General features: G+C 37.7%; 1 protein-coding gene across 1 annotated transcript; it reads left to right on the forward strand.

Annotated features, from left to right (window-relative positions):
• The first annotated feature begins 656 nt into the window (after nt 1-656).
• On the forward strand, nt 657-15,038 carry trhra (thyrotropin-releasing hormone receptor a). The gene is made up of 2 exons (XM_057834443.1): nt 657-1,734; nt 11,744-15,038. The coding sequence occupies exons 1-2, from the start codon at nt 922-924 to the stop codon at nt 12,176-12,178; spliced, it is 1,248 nt and encodes a 415-aa protein (XP_057690426.1). The 5' UTR covers nt 657-921; the 3' UTR covers nt 12,179-15,038.
• The last annotated feature ends 1,466 nt before the right edge of the window (nt 15,039-16,504 follow it).

The raw sequence follows: 16,504 nt of genomic DNA on the forward strand, positions 1-16,504 counted from the left end.
TAATTGCATTTATTCATAAAAATCAAATCATTTTTAGGGGTGGATAAAGACATTTAGAAAATAAAATTCCTTTATAACAATAAACAGTATAATTGAGACCTGGCATCCACATATGTAGACCTCACCTTTTTGGAGTCAAGTAATAAATAGGCAATTGGCATACTGTTATGTTGTAAACAAAATGTAATATCCACTGCCCTAAAAAGAGTTAGGTATCTAAAACGTGGGGGTGATGGAGGGGTGTAATTTTTTTCTTTTCTTTTCTTTTTTTTTTGTTTTTATTTTTCAATAGCAACCCACTCCCATGTTTTTTTTTATATGCCATCTGTTCTGCTCATCTAAAAATAGATAAGCACCATATTTGGAGATATGTGTGTCAATATTTCAGGTAATTCTTACGAATAATTTCATTAAATTTCATGTGGTGATAGTAGTTCTCAAAACTTGCTTAAGAAGACCTCCATGGTCCATGAAAATGTGCAGCAAATAAAAAGCGATTTGCCGAAGGATGAGCTTTTAATAAAAAATAAATGACCAATAAGGATCATGTAGGTCTACTGGCTGCATTCACATTCCAAGCATGTTCCTTGTGTGGTGGTGACGGGGTGCAGATGTGTGCGTTTGTCGAATACGCCTATTTCACTCGCAGGCATGAAGGTGTGAGAAAGGGAGCAGGGAGGAGCTGACCACGATGCAAACTTCTCTCTCCTGGCTCTTTTTGTAAGCAGAAGGAATTGATACACTTTTGAAGTGAAAAAAGAAAATGGAAAACAGAGGAAGTTCGGATTGTTTGAGGGCACTGTTCATTTTTGGGACATTTAGGCGTGTATTTTGAATTAAACTTTTGATGGCTGGAACTTAGACATCAAGGTTTTAGCAGGTTTCTTTTTTTTTTGTTGGTGGGCATTTAAGAAGCCCATCATGGATAACTTGACCACAAGCAACATGACAACGGGGAATGAGACGTTTCCGACGCAGCACAATCAAACCTTGGGCGTTTGGCGCGACTACACGCCAGAGTACAAGGCAGTTAGTGTGTTTTTGGTGTCCTTCATATGCGGGGTGGGGATGGTGGGGAACATAATGGTCATACTGGTGGTCCTGACCACGAAACACATGCGAACTCCCACCAACTGTTACCTGGTGAGCCTGGCAGCTGCCGACCTGATGGTGCTGACCGCAGCCGGGCTGCCGAACATCACCGACGCCCTGCACGGGCAGTGGGTGTACGGATACGCAGGATGCCTGGGAATCACTTATCTTCAATATTTGGGAATAAACGCGTCCTCTTGTTCCATTACAGCCTTCACGGTGGAGCGATACATCGCCATCTGTCACCCAATCAAAGCACAGTTTCTGTGCACTTTATCCCGGGCAAAGAAGATTATTATGCTGGTGTGGGCGCTCACGTCCATCTACTGCATCATGTGGCTCTTTTTGTCAGACACACAAACTTTGGTATATGATAATGTTGTACTCATCAGCTGCGCCTACAAAGTGTCCAGGAGTCAGTATCTACCCATTTACTTCATAGATTTTGCCGTTTTTTACGTGCTGCCCCTCATGCTGGCCACAGTTATGTATGGACTCATCGCAAGGATTCTTATCCTAACCCCTTTGCCTGCGGACCCAAAAGAAAGCACCGGCAGGTGGAGGAGAGGAACGAGTAAAGTCGGAGGAAGGACGATCAGGGCCAGCTCTTCCAGCAGCACCACTGCTGCTTCCCGCAGACAGGTGAGGAAATGTATCTGCCTCAAACAACACAATTCAATTCCATCATCATCTTGCGATTCTTGCTCAAGAAATTGTCATGTTGTTACCGTTAATTTTAAAGATTGTTTTGTCAACTAAGATTTTCTTTATTAATATGGCCAGTGACCATTACAATAAAAAATGGGTGTGGTTTTGCAAGCATGTGTGTGTGTGGATGTGTAGTGACTAAGGCAGTGGTCGGGAAGCAATGGCTCGCGAGCCAGATGTGGCTCTTTTGACGGCTGCATCTGGCTCGCAGACAAATCTTTAGTTATTAAATAAATAAATAAATAAATGTTTTGTTAGACTCCTTTGCACATGCCCGAACCAGCGACAGTCACCGGCGACTAGAAAGCCGGTTCGCAGTAATTTTAGTGGGAAAGTGGCAAACATACATGTCAATGTGTCTATCTATCTATTTTCGGGCTGTCAAAATTATCGCGTTAACGGGCGGTAATTATTTTTTTAAATTAATCACGTTAAAATATTTAACGCATTTAACGCACATGCCCCGCTCAAACAGATTAAAATGATAGTATAGTGTAATGTCCACTTGTTACTTGTGTTTTTTGGTGTTTTGTCACCCTCTGCTGGCGCTTGGGTGCGACTGATTTTATGGGTTTCAGCACCCATGAGCATTGTATAATTATTGACATCAACAATGGCGAGCTACTACGGTAGTTTATTTTTTGATTGATAATTTTACAAATTTTATTAAAACGAAAACATTAAGAGGGGTTTTAATATAAAATTTCTATAATTTGTACTAACATTTATCTTTTAAGAACTACAAGTCTTTCTATCCATGGATTGCTTTAACAGAATGTTAATAATGTTAATGCCATCTTGTTGATTTATTGTTATAATAAAAAATTACAGTACTTACGTATTGTATGTTGAATGTATGTATCCGTCTTGTGTCTTATCTTTCCATTCCAACATTAATTTACAAAAAACTATGGCATATTTTATAGATGGTTAGAATTGCGATTAATTATGATTAGGGCTGTCAAACGATTAAAATTTTTAATCGAGTTAATTACAGCTTAAAAATTAATTAATCGTAATTAATCGCAATTAATCGCAATTCAAACCATCCATAAAATATGCCATATTTTTCTGTAAATTATTGTTGGAATGGAAAGATAAGACAAGATGGATATATACATTCAACATACGGTACATAAGGACTGTATTTGTTTATTATAACAATAAATCAACAAGATGGCATTAACATTATTAACATTCTGTTAAAGTGATCCATGGATAGAAAGACTTGTAGTTCTTAAAAGATGAATATTAGTACAAGTTATAGAAATGTTATATTAAAACGCCTCTTAATGTTTTCGTTTTAATAAAATTTGTAGAATTTTCAGTCAAAAAATAAACTAGTAGCCCTATTCTGTCCTCAATGTGTGTGAGTACACAAATTGACAGATAGCGAACATAAGTTCCAAAAAGAAATCAGACGGTGTGGCAAAGTTGCATGGGCTTTACTGAAGTCATCTCTTTTTGACAGGAGCACGTTTCTTGTATTTTTGTAAAACTGAAAATAACAAGGCAATGTGTCAATAACTTGCATAAATCACAAAATAACATAAAATGTACACACACGTGTCCATTTGAGCAGTAGCACTAGCCAATTAGCTCACAAGCATCTAACAATGTAACTGCATTTCACCATATATGTGAACAAATTCAAATACACATCATCAATAACTATCTAATGCTCATGAATATAAACAAAGGAGGAATATAACTCACAAGCGATGCATGTATTAGACACAAACAGTGTGATGGGGCTATCAGAACTGCCACTGAATACTGGATGCGGACGTTAGCTGGTCTAAAGAGCACTGTCTATTAGTTTTTTTTGTGTGTTTTTTTTTTTTTTTTTTTCACAAACTTTAAGCACTGTCTATTAGTGTGAGTTCGCATCGACATATAATCACGTCAGAAAAGCGCGCCGAAACCCAAATAATCAGCTGCACTGATTCGCCAGCAGAGGGCGACATTACGTCACATAACATATGCAAGTCACACCCAAGCGCCAGCAGAGGGCGGAAAAACTCCATAAAACACAATTAACAAGTTGGCCTTTCACTGTACTGACATTTAAATCTGTCTGAGCGGGCCTAGTGCGTTAATTGCGTCAAATATTTTAACGTGATTAATTTAAAAAAATTAATTAACGCCCGTTAACGCGATAATTTTGACAGCCCTAATTATGATTAATTATTTTTTAAGCTTTAATTAACTCGATTAAAAAAAATTAATCGTTTGACAGCCCTAATATATATATATATATATATATATATATATATAATATATAATAATATATAAATATGTGGCGGAAAATACAGACAAGACTGAAAAAGCAGTTTCGTAGCAGCATGTTTTCTGCTATACTGTATATATATGTATATGTATATGGCGGAAAACACTCAGGTGACTTGAAGTTCCGCTCTGAGACCCCCAATTTTGCCAACTTTCAAAATTGTCCGATATGCATGTGTGATCATTGGAAAGCTTAAAATCTTAATTTTCTGGGGGAAGAAACATTTTGAACTGGAGGGCATTTAAAAAAAAATAATAATAAAAAAAAAATTTTAAACAGCAAAACCCTATCTGGAGGTGAGAGCACGCGAGAGCAGAATTACAGACGCCATGACTTTAAGGAGATATTATCATGTACTTACCTTGTTTCGATCCAAAAACTCCATGTAGCATGTATCACTGAGTGTACTGTCAAGACACAGCTGTGAATGGCCACAGCTGGATTTTTTGGGGATTTTATGCGTCAAACATGGTAATATAACAAAGGTCGCCATGCAGAAATCGCACATCAAGGAATGGTCGAGATTTTCTTTTTCATATATTTACCCTTTTAAAAGTTTTTTTTTTCTATGTTTAATGTTTGGATCAATTATTTATCATCTAATATATCGGAGAAAATGCGGACAAAACCCCTGTTTACAGATGTCGCGCAACCACTTTTGTTTCAACCTAGCCATAAAAAGAAGTTAAATAATTGTATTTATTATTAGAAATGTCTGTCATTTTTAGCTTAGAATCATGGATTAATGTCTAATATTTAGTGTAAAAAAAAAAAAAAAAAAAAAAAAAACGACTTAAAAAAATTATTCACTCACATATTTTAAACTTTTAAACAAATGACGTCACAATGAAAACATTGGTGTCTGTAAAAAAGTCACGGATATCTACCTCATAACTATCGCTTAACGGTATTTTTTCGTTACTGTCGCATTTTCCCCAATATTGTAGATTATAAATAATCGATCCAAACAAAGAAAAATAAAAAAAAAAACATTTAAAAGGGTAAATATATGAAAATGAAGGTCTCGACCACTCCTTGATGTCTGTGATTTCTGCATCGCGACCCTCTTTATATTACCATGTTTCACCCATAAAATCTCCCAAAAATCCAGCTGTAGCCATTCACATTTGTGTGTTGATACTCGGTGAGACATGCTAAGTGGAGTTTTTGGATCGAAACAATGTAAGTATGCGATAATATCTCGTTAAAATCGTGGCGTCTTTAATTCTGCTCTCACATGCTTTCACCTCCTTTTAGGGTTTTGCTGTTTAAAAAACATTTTTTTTTTTTAAATGCCCTCCTGTTCAAATTTTTTATTCCCTCAGAAAATTGAGATTTTAAGCTTTCCAATGATGTATCACACATGCATATGGGACAATTTTGAAATTTGGCCAAATTGGGGGTCTCAAAGCGGAACTTCAAGTCACCTGAGTGTTTTCCGCCATATACTTTATATAGTGCTAGACCCATTGATTGTTGAAGTCTCAGGTCGTCATTGTAAGTTTGAAGGTGTTGATGCATTTTTTTTAATAGACTTTCATAACCTACAGTACGTGCTCTAAAAAAAAGCATATAGGCCTCAAATACCCGCTTACAAAATCGGCAATCAGCTGAAAAATTTTTTAGTTATCGGTATTTGCATTGGCATTTGAAAATTCCATATCGGTCAACCACTACAGCTAACCTCCCTAGCTCGGCCGCACGTTTAAAGGGGCACACGAGTGATTCTCTGCTAGTAACTCCCTCACTCAGCCGAACTTCTCGATGGTCATGCGAGGGGCACATTGGAGGTAGCTTGGAGGTGGGTCCTACCTTGTCTTCTTATCCCAGGGACCTATAGGTAGATTAAGATGGCCCTGCATGCATCATCCCATAGGGTCATTGTATAAATTGATTCATACAACGTATAATTGTGCCAGCAAACATACAACTGTTAAAGAGAATGCAAAAAAGGCTGCTTAGTGGGTCCAAAGATGTCAGCTGTGTTCAATCCCATATCCTGCGATCATACCCTCTTTCCAAATTGGGAGCATGCATGTGTTCCACTGCCAAAATCTGCTCTATAGTGCCCCTTCACCTACTACAGACTCGTGGTCTCGCTTTTGACAGAGTAGGAAAATTGGGCCCATTGTGTCCAGAATGTAGGTTTAAATTAAACAATGTATATATTATTCATCACAGAGTTCAAGAGTAGGACAATCATCTGTTAATAAATAAATCATGAAATGAGTCCTGTGTAATTCCTGGGGGTACAATAATCCCCCTAACCCATCTTTCCATAAAATCTACTGATGCCCTTCGCTACAGCACTAAATTAGACATGCATTTTGAGATACTGTAAATGCTTGTTGATCTAATGGAAGTCTTTCTAAAATGACATAGTGGGTGTGGTACCCTGAAGATGTCCTCGTTCTATTGTCCAATTTAATCAGTTAACTCCAACTCAAACATTATTTTTCTCGTCCTTCGGTTTGGTTAGTTGATATTGTTTGAGAAATGCACACACGTGTCTGGGTTGGTCAGCCTTAAACAAACCACTGTAAATACAAAGAAAAAAATCAAGTGGATTTTACTGGATTAGCAAAATGTAAAGAGAGTCTACGGGATTAGTTATTATTCACGGATAACACAGCAAGTAACAACACATTGCCCCTCATGCTGATGTTACCAATCTGCACCTTGGAGATTACTCATCTTCATTTGACAAATGACATTCAAACATCGTAATTTGAGAGTCAGGGGTGAAAAGGAAAATTATGTAGGAAAAAAGGTCATGATGGTTCTTGGGGTACATTTTTTAGCTGATAATGGAGAGGCGAAGCTATCTATTTATGGGTCGATCTACGGTATGTTCCTACCCTCATCTATGGCCATGGTCGTGACTGTAAGAACAAGATCCCAGATACAAGCAGCCAAAAAAGCTTCCTCTACAGGGTATCCCGGTGCTCCCCTAGAGATAGAGTGAGAAGCTGGGTCATCTGGGAGGGGCTCGGAGTAGAGCCACTGCTCCTCTGCATCGAGAGCAACCAGATAAAGTGGCTCAGGCTTCTGATTAGGATGCCTCCCGGACCCCTGGTGAGGTGTTCTGGGCATGTCCTACTGGGAGGAGGCTGCAGGGTCGACCCAGATATGCTGGGGGACAGTGTCTCCCAGCTGGCCGAGGAAAACCTTGGGATCCTCCCGGAAGAACTGGATGAAGTAGCTGGGCAGAGGGACGTCTAGGCTTGCCTGTTGAAGCTTCTGTCCCCGTGATCCGACCTCGGATAAGCGGGTGAAAATGGGTGAATTGACGTTTTAGTTAATACTGGATCACTTGATTTGGGCTTGACATTACACCCATGAGGCCAATCTGGGCACATCACTTCAAGAGGGAAAATAAAACATCATGTTGAGGAATTAAAATAATAATAAATCATCATGACACTTGTTTAAAGCCCAACAAGAGCAGTTTAGAAAATGGAGGCAACTATAAACAGAAATAGGGTCGTAAAAGTTTGATATTAAAACTATATTTTTGACGTTGCGTATTGACTTGTTACATCCCTGTTAGAATAGCAAAACAGTTTCATTTATGTAATTTCTCTGCGTGCCTATAATTATGCAAGTGTATGGGTTCATCATAAGGTTATTATTTGATAGTTCATTTTCACCACAGGTGTCCAATCTTGACTCATTTATTTGGTGCACCTGTTGATCATGCTGCTATTCTGTTGGACAATTCTCAATATGATACTTGCTATCTTAATAAAATGATAATATCATCCAATTCCAAGATGCCACATTAATGAAAATAAAAATAAGTTATATTTTTGTACATTGTAAATCCAATTTACTCCAATAGCAGCACTCTTGGGATTCTAACTGCAACCATTTGCAAGCATTGTATGTGCCTGCTTTTATCACATCACTTAGCAATCATTACAAGGACAAGTGACAACATTCCAAACATTTGTTGCAAAATCTGAGGGTGTCGGAAATCCAATGGTATGATTTTCCGACTGGTAAGACTACATTTTATGAATCACACTATAATTCATAGGCAGACTTTGACTTTTGTGGGAGGGGAGGCAACATATGTTGATGAGCCGAAATTGCAGTGTTAGCAAGAAAATTAACTTGCAAGATACTGTATATGTATATACATCTTGACACTGTTCGTGCTGAATCCATGGTTCACGCTCCGTTGTTGTTGAAGCTTTGGAAAGCTTAGGTTTAAAGAAATTCCGAATATCTATCTTGCCTCCTCAGGTGTAGGTTTGGCTAAGCAAAGCAAAGTAAAGCGGTATGTAAAAGTATCTAAACCTTTTGGAATTTCTCACATTTCTGCTTAAAATCACCATCAAATTGATTTGATCTTTGTCAAAATCACACAGATAAAAAAACAGTGTCTGCTTTAACTAAAACCACCCAAATATTTATAGGTTTTCATATTTTAATGAGGATCACATGCAAACAAGGACATAAAGGGGAAAAATAAGTGAACCCTCTGCCTGAGAAGACTTAAAGAGCAAACGAAACCAATTTTTATCAAACAATTTTAGTCATGTGTGTGCCCAATCACTGATGAGTGGTTTAAAGCTGCCTTGCCCATTATAAAACACACAGCTGGTAAGAATTGTCTTGATGAGAAGCATTGTCTGATGTGTATCATGGCTCTGTCAAAAAAGCTGTCTGAAGACCAGCGATCAAGGATTTTTGATTTGTATAAAGCTGGGAAAGGATACAAAACTATCTCTAAAAGTCTGGATGTTCATCAATCGACAGTCAGAGAAGTTTTCTACAAATGGAGAGAGTTCGGCACTGTTGCTTCGCTCCCAAGCAGTGGCTGTCCATTAAAGATGACGCCAAGAGTTCAGCGCAGAATAAACAGAGAAGTAAAAAAGAACCCTAGAGTGTCTGCTAAAGACGTACAGAGATTAAGCTATCTGTGCACACATCAACTATATGTAAAACTATGGCCAAGAATGGTTTTCATGGGAGGACTCCACAGAGGTAACCACTGCTGTCAAAAAAAAAAATATTGTTGCTCGTTTAATATTCCCAAAAAGGCACTTGGACACTCCACAGAAGTATTGGCAAAATATTTTGTGGACTGAAGAAAACAAAGTTGAACTGTTGGGGAGTAACACACAACGTCATGTGTGGAGGAAAAATCTAACAGCTCACCGGCATCAACACCTCATCTCCACCGTAAAGCATGGTGGAGGGACATCATGATTTGGGGCTGCTTTGCTACCTCAGGGCCTGGACTCTGCAATCATTAATGGAAGAATATTCAAAAGTTTATCAGGATGTTTTGCAGGAAAACCTGAGGCCGTCTGTCAGACAGTTGAAGCTTAAAAGAGGATGGATGCTGCAACAAGACAATGATCCAAAACCCAGAAGTGTATCAATTTCAGAATGGTTTCACAAGAACAAAAAACATATTCTGGAGTGGCCAAGAATATGTTGGCCACGCCAGTGGCCAAAACATATTCTGGAGTGGCCAAGTCAAAGTCCAAACTTGAACCTCATTGAGATGCTGTGGCATGACCTGAAGAGATCGATTCATGGCAGACATCCCAGGAATCTGACTGAACTACAGCAGTTTTGTAGAGAAGAATGGGCCAAGAATGCGCCAAACTGATCTGCAGCTACAAGAAGCGTCTAGTTGAAGTTATTGCTGCCAAAGGGGGTCCACAAAATATTAAATGTGGTAGTTCACTTGCCTAATTTTGCCCCTTTTGTCATTGTTTGCATAACATCCTCATTAAAATATGAAAACCTATAAATGTTTGGGAGGTTTTAGTTAAAGCAGACGCTGTTTTTTCATCTGTGTAATTTTGAGAAAAGATCAGATCACATTTGATGGTGTTTTTATGCAGAAATGTGAGCAATTCCAAAATGTTCAGATACTTTTTCATACCACTGTACCATCTCTAAGGTGCTATTAACATAATCTGTTTGAAAAATAATTTTGAGCCATTATGCAATACTTTGTAGAATTCTTTTTAATTACATTCATTTTCATTGTTTGATTTATTGCATTACTACTTTCATCGACAACATTTTACCTGCTAGGTCTTTATTTTAAATTAATCTATCGGAAAGTCAATCCGTGCCTAAATCCTAACCCTGTCCCAACCCCATGCACAGACATGAAGAGCACTTTATGGATTGAAGCATCCAGCTTGTTAAAATCGATAAAAATGTGACATAAATCAGACGCCATAATCGTTTCCATTTGACCATCAGGCATTGCCATTGCTATGAGAAGCAATCAGTCCCCATAGATTTGAAGAATTAATTCATAGTTTGGTGTGTTTGGTGATGTAATTTCTACAGAAAGAAAAGACCTGAAAATTATCAAGAAAGTTAAAAATAGGATGGCTTGCCAAGGAAAATCAAAACTTTAACTTTTACGTTATATATTTGCAGGGTATAAGCAACCCTCACAACACATATTCTGTCAGTGCTCTGTCGCACACGCCAGTCATGTTATCAGTTTCACAGGTGTTTGGGCTGTAAATATTAATTGTGTGTGGTCATAATGCTATGGCCTCGGGGGCAAGACTGTGGGCTTGTAACAACTAATTTATAGGTTGACCTTTTGATGCCTGAATTTACATTTTGTTACTATGCAGGAACATATGTTGAAACATATGCTATTTTAACCCTTTCATGCAAGATTTCTTTTTAAAATGACCCTTACAGAGCACTCATTGAACTCATTGGTTGCAATCAATGTTGGCTTTATAATTATAAATATAAATGAATTACAAAATTACAATTATTGTATATTTTTAATATTAAGTGCTAATATGTGTGTTTTGTTTTTATATTAATACAAAGTCGCTTACTCTATTAAGGGTTTAATGTCTTAAGTGTCAACTTTTAAATAACTGTCCACTCTAGTGACCACTGTCCCTGAAAGGGTTAAATTTATTCTGTAAATGGAAATGGTGTGTGACAAATTAGGGACTACAGGTTAAAAGGGGTTATTAATGCATTTTTAGGACTGTTTGGGGAGGCCCTAGTTGGGTCCTAGTAAGACGTAATTAAAAAAAAAAAAAAAAAAAACAGTACAGCAAGTATATCTATTCACCTATTCATCTCACATTTATTTCTCTTATTACTACTACATTGGAGTAAAAACCTAATAAAATTGTTACTACTGAATACCAATCACAACAACATAAAAAAGACAATATTTTAATCATACTTTTGTATTGTTGGGCGGCAGGGTGGACAAGTGGCTAGCACGTCCGCCTCACAGTTCTGAGATCAAGAGTTCAATCTACAAGCTCTGCCCTTCCTGTGTGGCGTTTTCATGCTCTCCACGTTCTCCCCCAAGTATTACGGCTTCCTTTTACGTCATAAATAAAAACATGCATGGTAGGATGATCGAATACTCCATAAGTGTGTTTATGAGTATGAATGATTGTTTGCCTGTATGTGCCCTGCGATTGGCTGTCAACCAGCTCAGGGTGTACATGCCAGTTAGCTGGGATAGGCTCCAACAAACGGTACAGAAGATGAATGAATGAATCTTGTATCATATTTGCAGATACATTGGTTAATTCAAATGATTTTACTTATAAAGTTTTAACAAACATGTGATGATTAATTAATAATGTACAAATGTTTTTCCCCTTAAAAATTCTATTTTGATAGGTTACCAAAATGCTGGCTGTGGTAGTAATCCTTTTCGCCTTACTTTGGATGCCCTATCGGACCTTAGTTGTCGTCAACTCCTTCCTGGACAAGGCTTACCTGGACAACTGGTTCCTGCTCTTCTGCCGCCTTTGCATCTATCTGAACAGTGCCATCAACCCGGTCATCTACAACGTCATGTCTCAAAAGTTTCGCACTGCCTTTAAAAAGCTGTGTCACTGTGGGCCTCAGAGGATGGAGAAACCTGCAACATACAGCGTAGCACTTACCTACAGTGTCATTAAGGATTTATCCAATGGAGAAAGTCCTGACCACTTCACTACAGAAATGGAAGAGCTACACACACCAAGCGATCAGTTTTTACCCACTGGAATTCCGCAAATTGGCAAGGAAATGATGTTCGAGGAGCCATCCCTTTCAGCAAAAGATGATTAAACAAAAACAAACAAAAAAAAGGACACATTGACAGTGAACTAAACGATCTATTTATTAATCAGAGTTTTTTTTTCTTGCAAATACGGTACGGTAGTTGTAATAATAAAATTCACAAATGAAGTTCATTTGTAAATAACAATGACTAAAATTATACTTTACTTTCTCAGCAGATACAACAATAAAAACCAACATAATTGCTTGTAATATTTTACCTGTTTGACTGGCATTCTAAGGAAACCACAACCAAAACAGCACTATAGTCAACTCATACTATTTGAAGGGGATTTTGAGCATTGAAGTGAATAGACAAATCCCTGGTAGTTTAATTGACTGCCTTTCAATGCCACAAGATGGAGGCCTAACATTCTTTTCTTTATAATGTTTTGACCCAACTTTGATCCCTGTTCCTCTCTTCAGTATAGTTCTTTGGCTCCAAATTGGTGTCAAAGCAATATTTTTAGACAGTTTGGGGAAGGCTCTAAAAGTCACTCACTTTGTTGTTGTTAAAACTAACTAAAATTGCTACTCCTCTGTTATTTGTGGATGGCTCAGAATGAAATTAGGTTTATTCTAGGGTTATACCATGGTACCTCTACTTATGAACGTCTCTACAAACATTATTTTCAGGTTACGATATGTTTAAACGAGAAATTAGTGCATCTTGTAAAGAAAGAAATTTCAGGCAACGAGAGCCAAAAATACTATATAATACTGTAATAAACAATATACGTATGTACTTCCTGCTTTTAAATTTCGCGCCCTAAGATCCTGCTGCCCTATAGGGTTGTACCATGGTACCTCTACTTATGAACGTCTCTACAAACGTTATTTTCAGGTTACGATATGTTTAAACGAGAAATTAGTGCATCTTGTTAAGAAAGAAATTTCAGGTAACAAGAGCCAAAAATACTATATAATACTGTAATAAACAATATACGTATGTACTTCCTGCTTTTAAATTTCGCGCCCTAAGATCCTGCTGCCCTATTGGCCATAATCCTTCCATCCCACTCCCTTCAGTATGCTGCTATCCTATTGGCCTATAGTTATGACGTTTAAATTTGGATGTCGCAGAATGATGATGTGCATAGGCGCCATGGTGTTGTTGTTGCTACAGCGGTTTGACGTCTGAGCCAAATGAGCACAGGGCTCTTCGTGTTTTTGTCCTACGAAGCGTTTATTTAAGCTCACAGGCGGTTCAGTACATTAGTACAGTGCTTCTCAATTATTTTCTGTTACGCCCCCCCCCAGGAAGACATAAACGTTCTGCACCCCCCCATTTCTCTGCCGCCACTGTAAATATACTGTAGTATCATTTGTCTATAAAATTCTTATTATTATAAGTACACCTCTGCATAACATTGTGTCCTTTTTAATATTAAAGAAAACAAAATGTAAAGAAAAAAAAAAAAAATCTATACTGTAAAAATAGACTCGAGTTACATTTTTTGACTGTTTGACTAAAAAAAATAAAATAAAAGCAATAAATAATAATACATTCAAATTGATTAGCAACATTAACTCGAGAGGAAAATATGTCAAACTATTAGACTGAAAAAACAAAAATTAATAGAACAAAAACGATAGTGTCATTGAACAGAGAGACAGTTTTTATTTTTGCTGCAGGCAGTATCAGCTCCTTTGCTGTGTTGTTGTGTTATTTTTCATTGAGCAACTTAGTAAGCCTCCTTCTGTGATGCTGACAGTGTTAGCTGGTTTACCGATATAATACTGACAAAGCGGGACGATTGTTGGCAATATTTGTCACGTTTTCGCTGAAAAAAACAAAAAAAACAAAAAACAATTCCTGCTGTCCGCTGCAAACAGTTTTACACAAAGTAAACGGACTGGTCTTTCCTCATCTTCCACTGTACTAAAACTCAAAACCAAAAGCAAAATTCTACATTAGCTTTGTCATTTTTCTTCGTCTTAGCTTTTCATATCTCCAGTGCTCTTTGCTGTGTGCTCTTATTTGGTTCAAAAATACTGTGCACATGCTAAAAATGTAAGCGCCACTGCCACCCACTCAGTGGATGTGCAATTGCACTTTACTCTAGGACGGCAAAAAACAGTATGTTCCCCAAGGTCATTTGCGCCACCCCAAGCATTGCTCTGCCACCCCACTATTTGAGAAGTACTGCATTAGTAGCACATTAGAGCATACATCTCCTCACGTTTTTGTGTCACGAAGACTGAGCTAGGCGATAGGCACCATCAATCTCGTGCAAGAGGAAATTGCCTCACTCGAAAGTTAAGATATTGTTTTTCTTTTTTTCTTTGCATTTTGTTCTGTTATCTACTTTATTACAGGTATTAATGGTTAAGTTAGGTTGGGCACATGGAATGATTGAAATGTGTATGGCTGTTTTATTCCAGTTTTACCCCAAGGGTGTAGGTTTTCATAGGGACACAAGAGACATAAAACCTTTCAGGATGCTCAAATTCACCCTACCAACTTTCAATCAACCTTTTTTGCATTATATAATGTGTTCAGTTATATTGGTAATTTATATTGTCTTCCCATATTTTGTCAGGATAGAATTGACCCATTATTAAGTGAATTATTTACAATTACCCCTTTTAATATGCTGAATGTGCTGGTCCATTTTTTCCCCTCCTTTAAACGGTCATTTGATTGGCTGATGACTGCACCACCTCCCAACCACACCCCAGCTACTGAAAGTCCGAACTGCATCAGAGTTGGCATAACAATAAACTGTTTGAACTTGCTAACCTGCATAACTTTAGTAGGAAGCCCGCTTAAAAAAATTGACCCCCGTATGTGTTTTTGACTGTTAACATTAAGAAACTTTGAGAAATATAGTGAACTCTGCTGGACACTATAGGACCAGAAGAAGCTGCTTAACACTAGAAGTCCCAGAGAATTCTGCTACTCCTAACAGTCCCAAGCAATGGCCAATTTGGCCTCTCCTCCGAAAAAACCCAGAGGTGGCCTAAATGACCCAAGTGCTTTTGAATTAGCAAGTCGTTGTCCGACAGACAACAGCCGTTTATATGGAAATGCAACCACTTGTGTTGGTATGCGGCCCAAATGGAGGGGAACACACAACAGTAGTACTATTCATGTAATATTATGTGTCAGTTCAAGTCAAGCTACATTTATGGGGTTTTGCACATTTTAATAATGTGTATTGTTTTACGATTTTACTGTCGGAAAAAATATCTCTGACAGTGTATTTGTGGGGCCTTTATATGCTAGCAATATTTGTTATAACAGTATATTTGTGATGCCTGCAGAAAATAGAACATTGAATCAGTATCAAATGTAAAACTGAAATAAGAGTCTGACGAAGTTAATTTTTGTCTTTTCTTCCTCGTATTTATTGATGCACAGGATTCAAACAAGAGTAATCACAGCAAATCAAAACTATCAAGTCAAAACGATGAAATACTATAGAAAACACACATAAATGTACCTCATACAGCCTCTATCCTATATACTGGACTTTTTGAAAGGTTATCAAGATTTTTTTGTTTTCCTGGGACTTCTTGGTATACAATGAGGAGCAATTATTTGCACTCCTTGTGATTTTGCAAGTTGAAAAGAGGTGGAGGTCTGAAATTTCAATGATAGATGCATTTCCACTCATAGAGACAATCTAAAAAAATCCAGAAATCACATTGTCTGATTTTTAAAATTGATTTGTTATATATTTTTATCTACTGGGATTCAGTTCAGTATTTGCACCTGAGAATCAGCAATAATTATGACACTCAAAGAGTTGTCATTCTAACTTAAAAAAAGTCCACCTTTACCCCACCCGTTTGAGCTCATCATTGTCACCTGTGCACCCCACAGTCAGTTATAATCCACCCGCTACCATGGGCAATACCAGAGAGATTTCAAAAGGCACCAGATAAAAAAATTGATTAGCTCCACAAAGCTAGAAAAGGCTACGGGACAATTGGAAAGCAGCTTGGTGAGAATAAATCAACAGTTGCAGCAATTGTTGGAAAATGGAAAGGGCTAAACATGACTGATAATCTACCTTGGACTGGGGCTCCATGTAAAATCTCTCCTCGTGGGGCATCACTCATGATAGGAAAAGTGAGGGCTCAGCCTAGAACTACATGGCAGGAGCGAAACCTTGCTGAGTGAGGCTGCTTTCTCTTTCGCCCAACCCCCTCCTCAGCTAAAGTAGCCTGACTTGAGCCTTTTTCGCCCCACCCCCTCTTCAGCTAAACACTTCTTTCTTACTTGCCTACTGCAGGTTGATAAATTTGTAGGTAGATTTTTGTATGTCTTAGTCAATCCAAGAAAAAAGGTTCCTTCAATCAAAGTATATATTTTCAATCAAAAACAAA

This window comes from Corythoichthys intestinalis, chromosome 4 (genome assembly GCF_030265065.1).
Source record: "Corythoichthys intestinalis isolate RoL2023-P3 chromosome 4, ASM3026506v1, whole genome shotgun sequence".
Lineage (NCBI taxonomy): Eukaryota > Metazoa > Chordata > Actinopteri > Syngnathiformes > Syngnathidae > Corythoichthys > Corythoichthys intestinalis.

What these genes read in the sequence shown, in the direction of transcription:
- trhra (XM_057834443.1), top strand. Translation starts at nt 922, where the DNA reads ATGGATAACTTGACCACAAGCAACATGACAACGGGGAATGAGACGTTT. An exon ending in CTGCTGCTTCCCGCAGACAG is followed by an intron (nt 1,735 to 11,743) that starts GTGAGGAAATGT and finishes CTATTTTGATAG; the next exon opens with GTTACCAAAATGCTGGCTGT.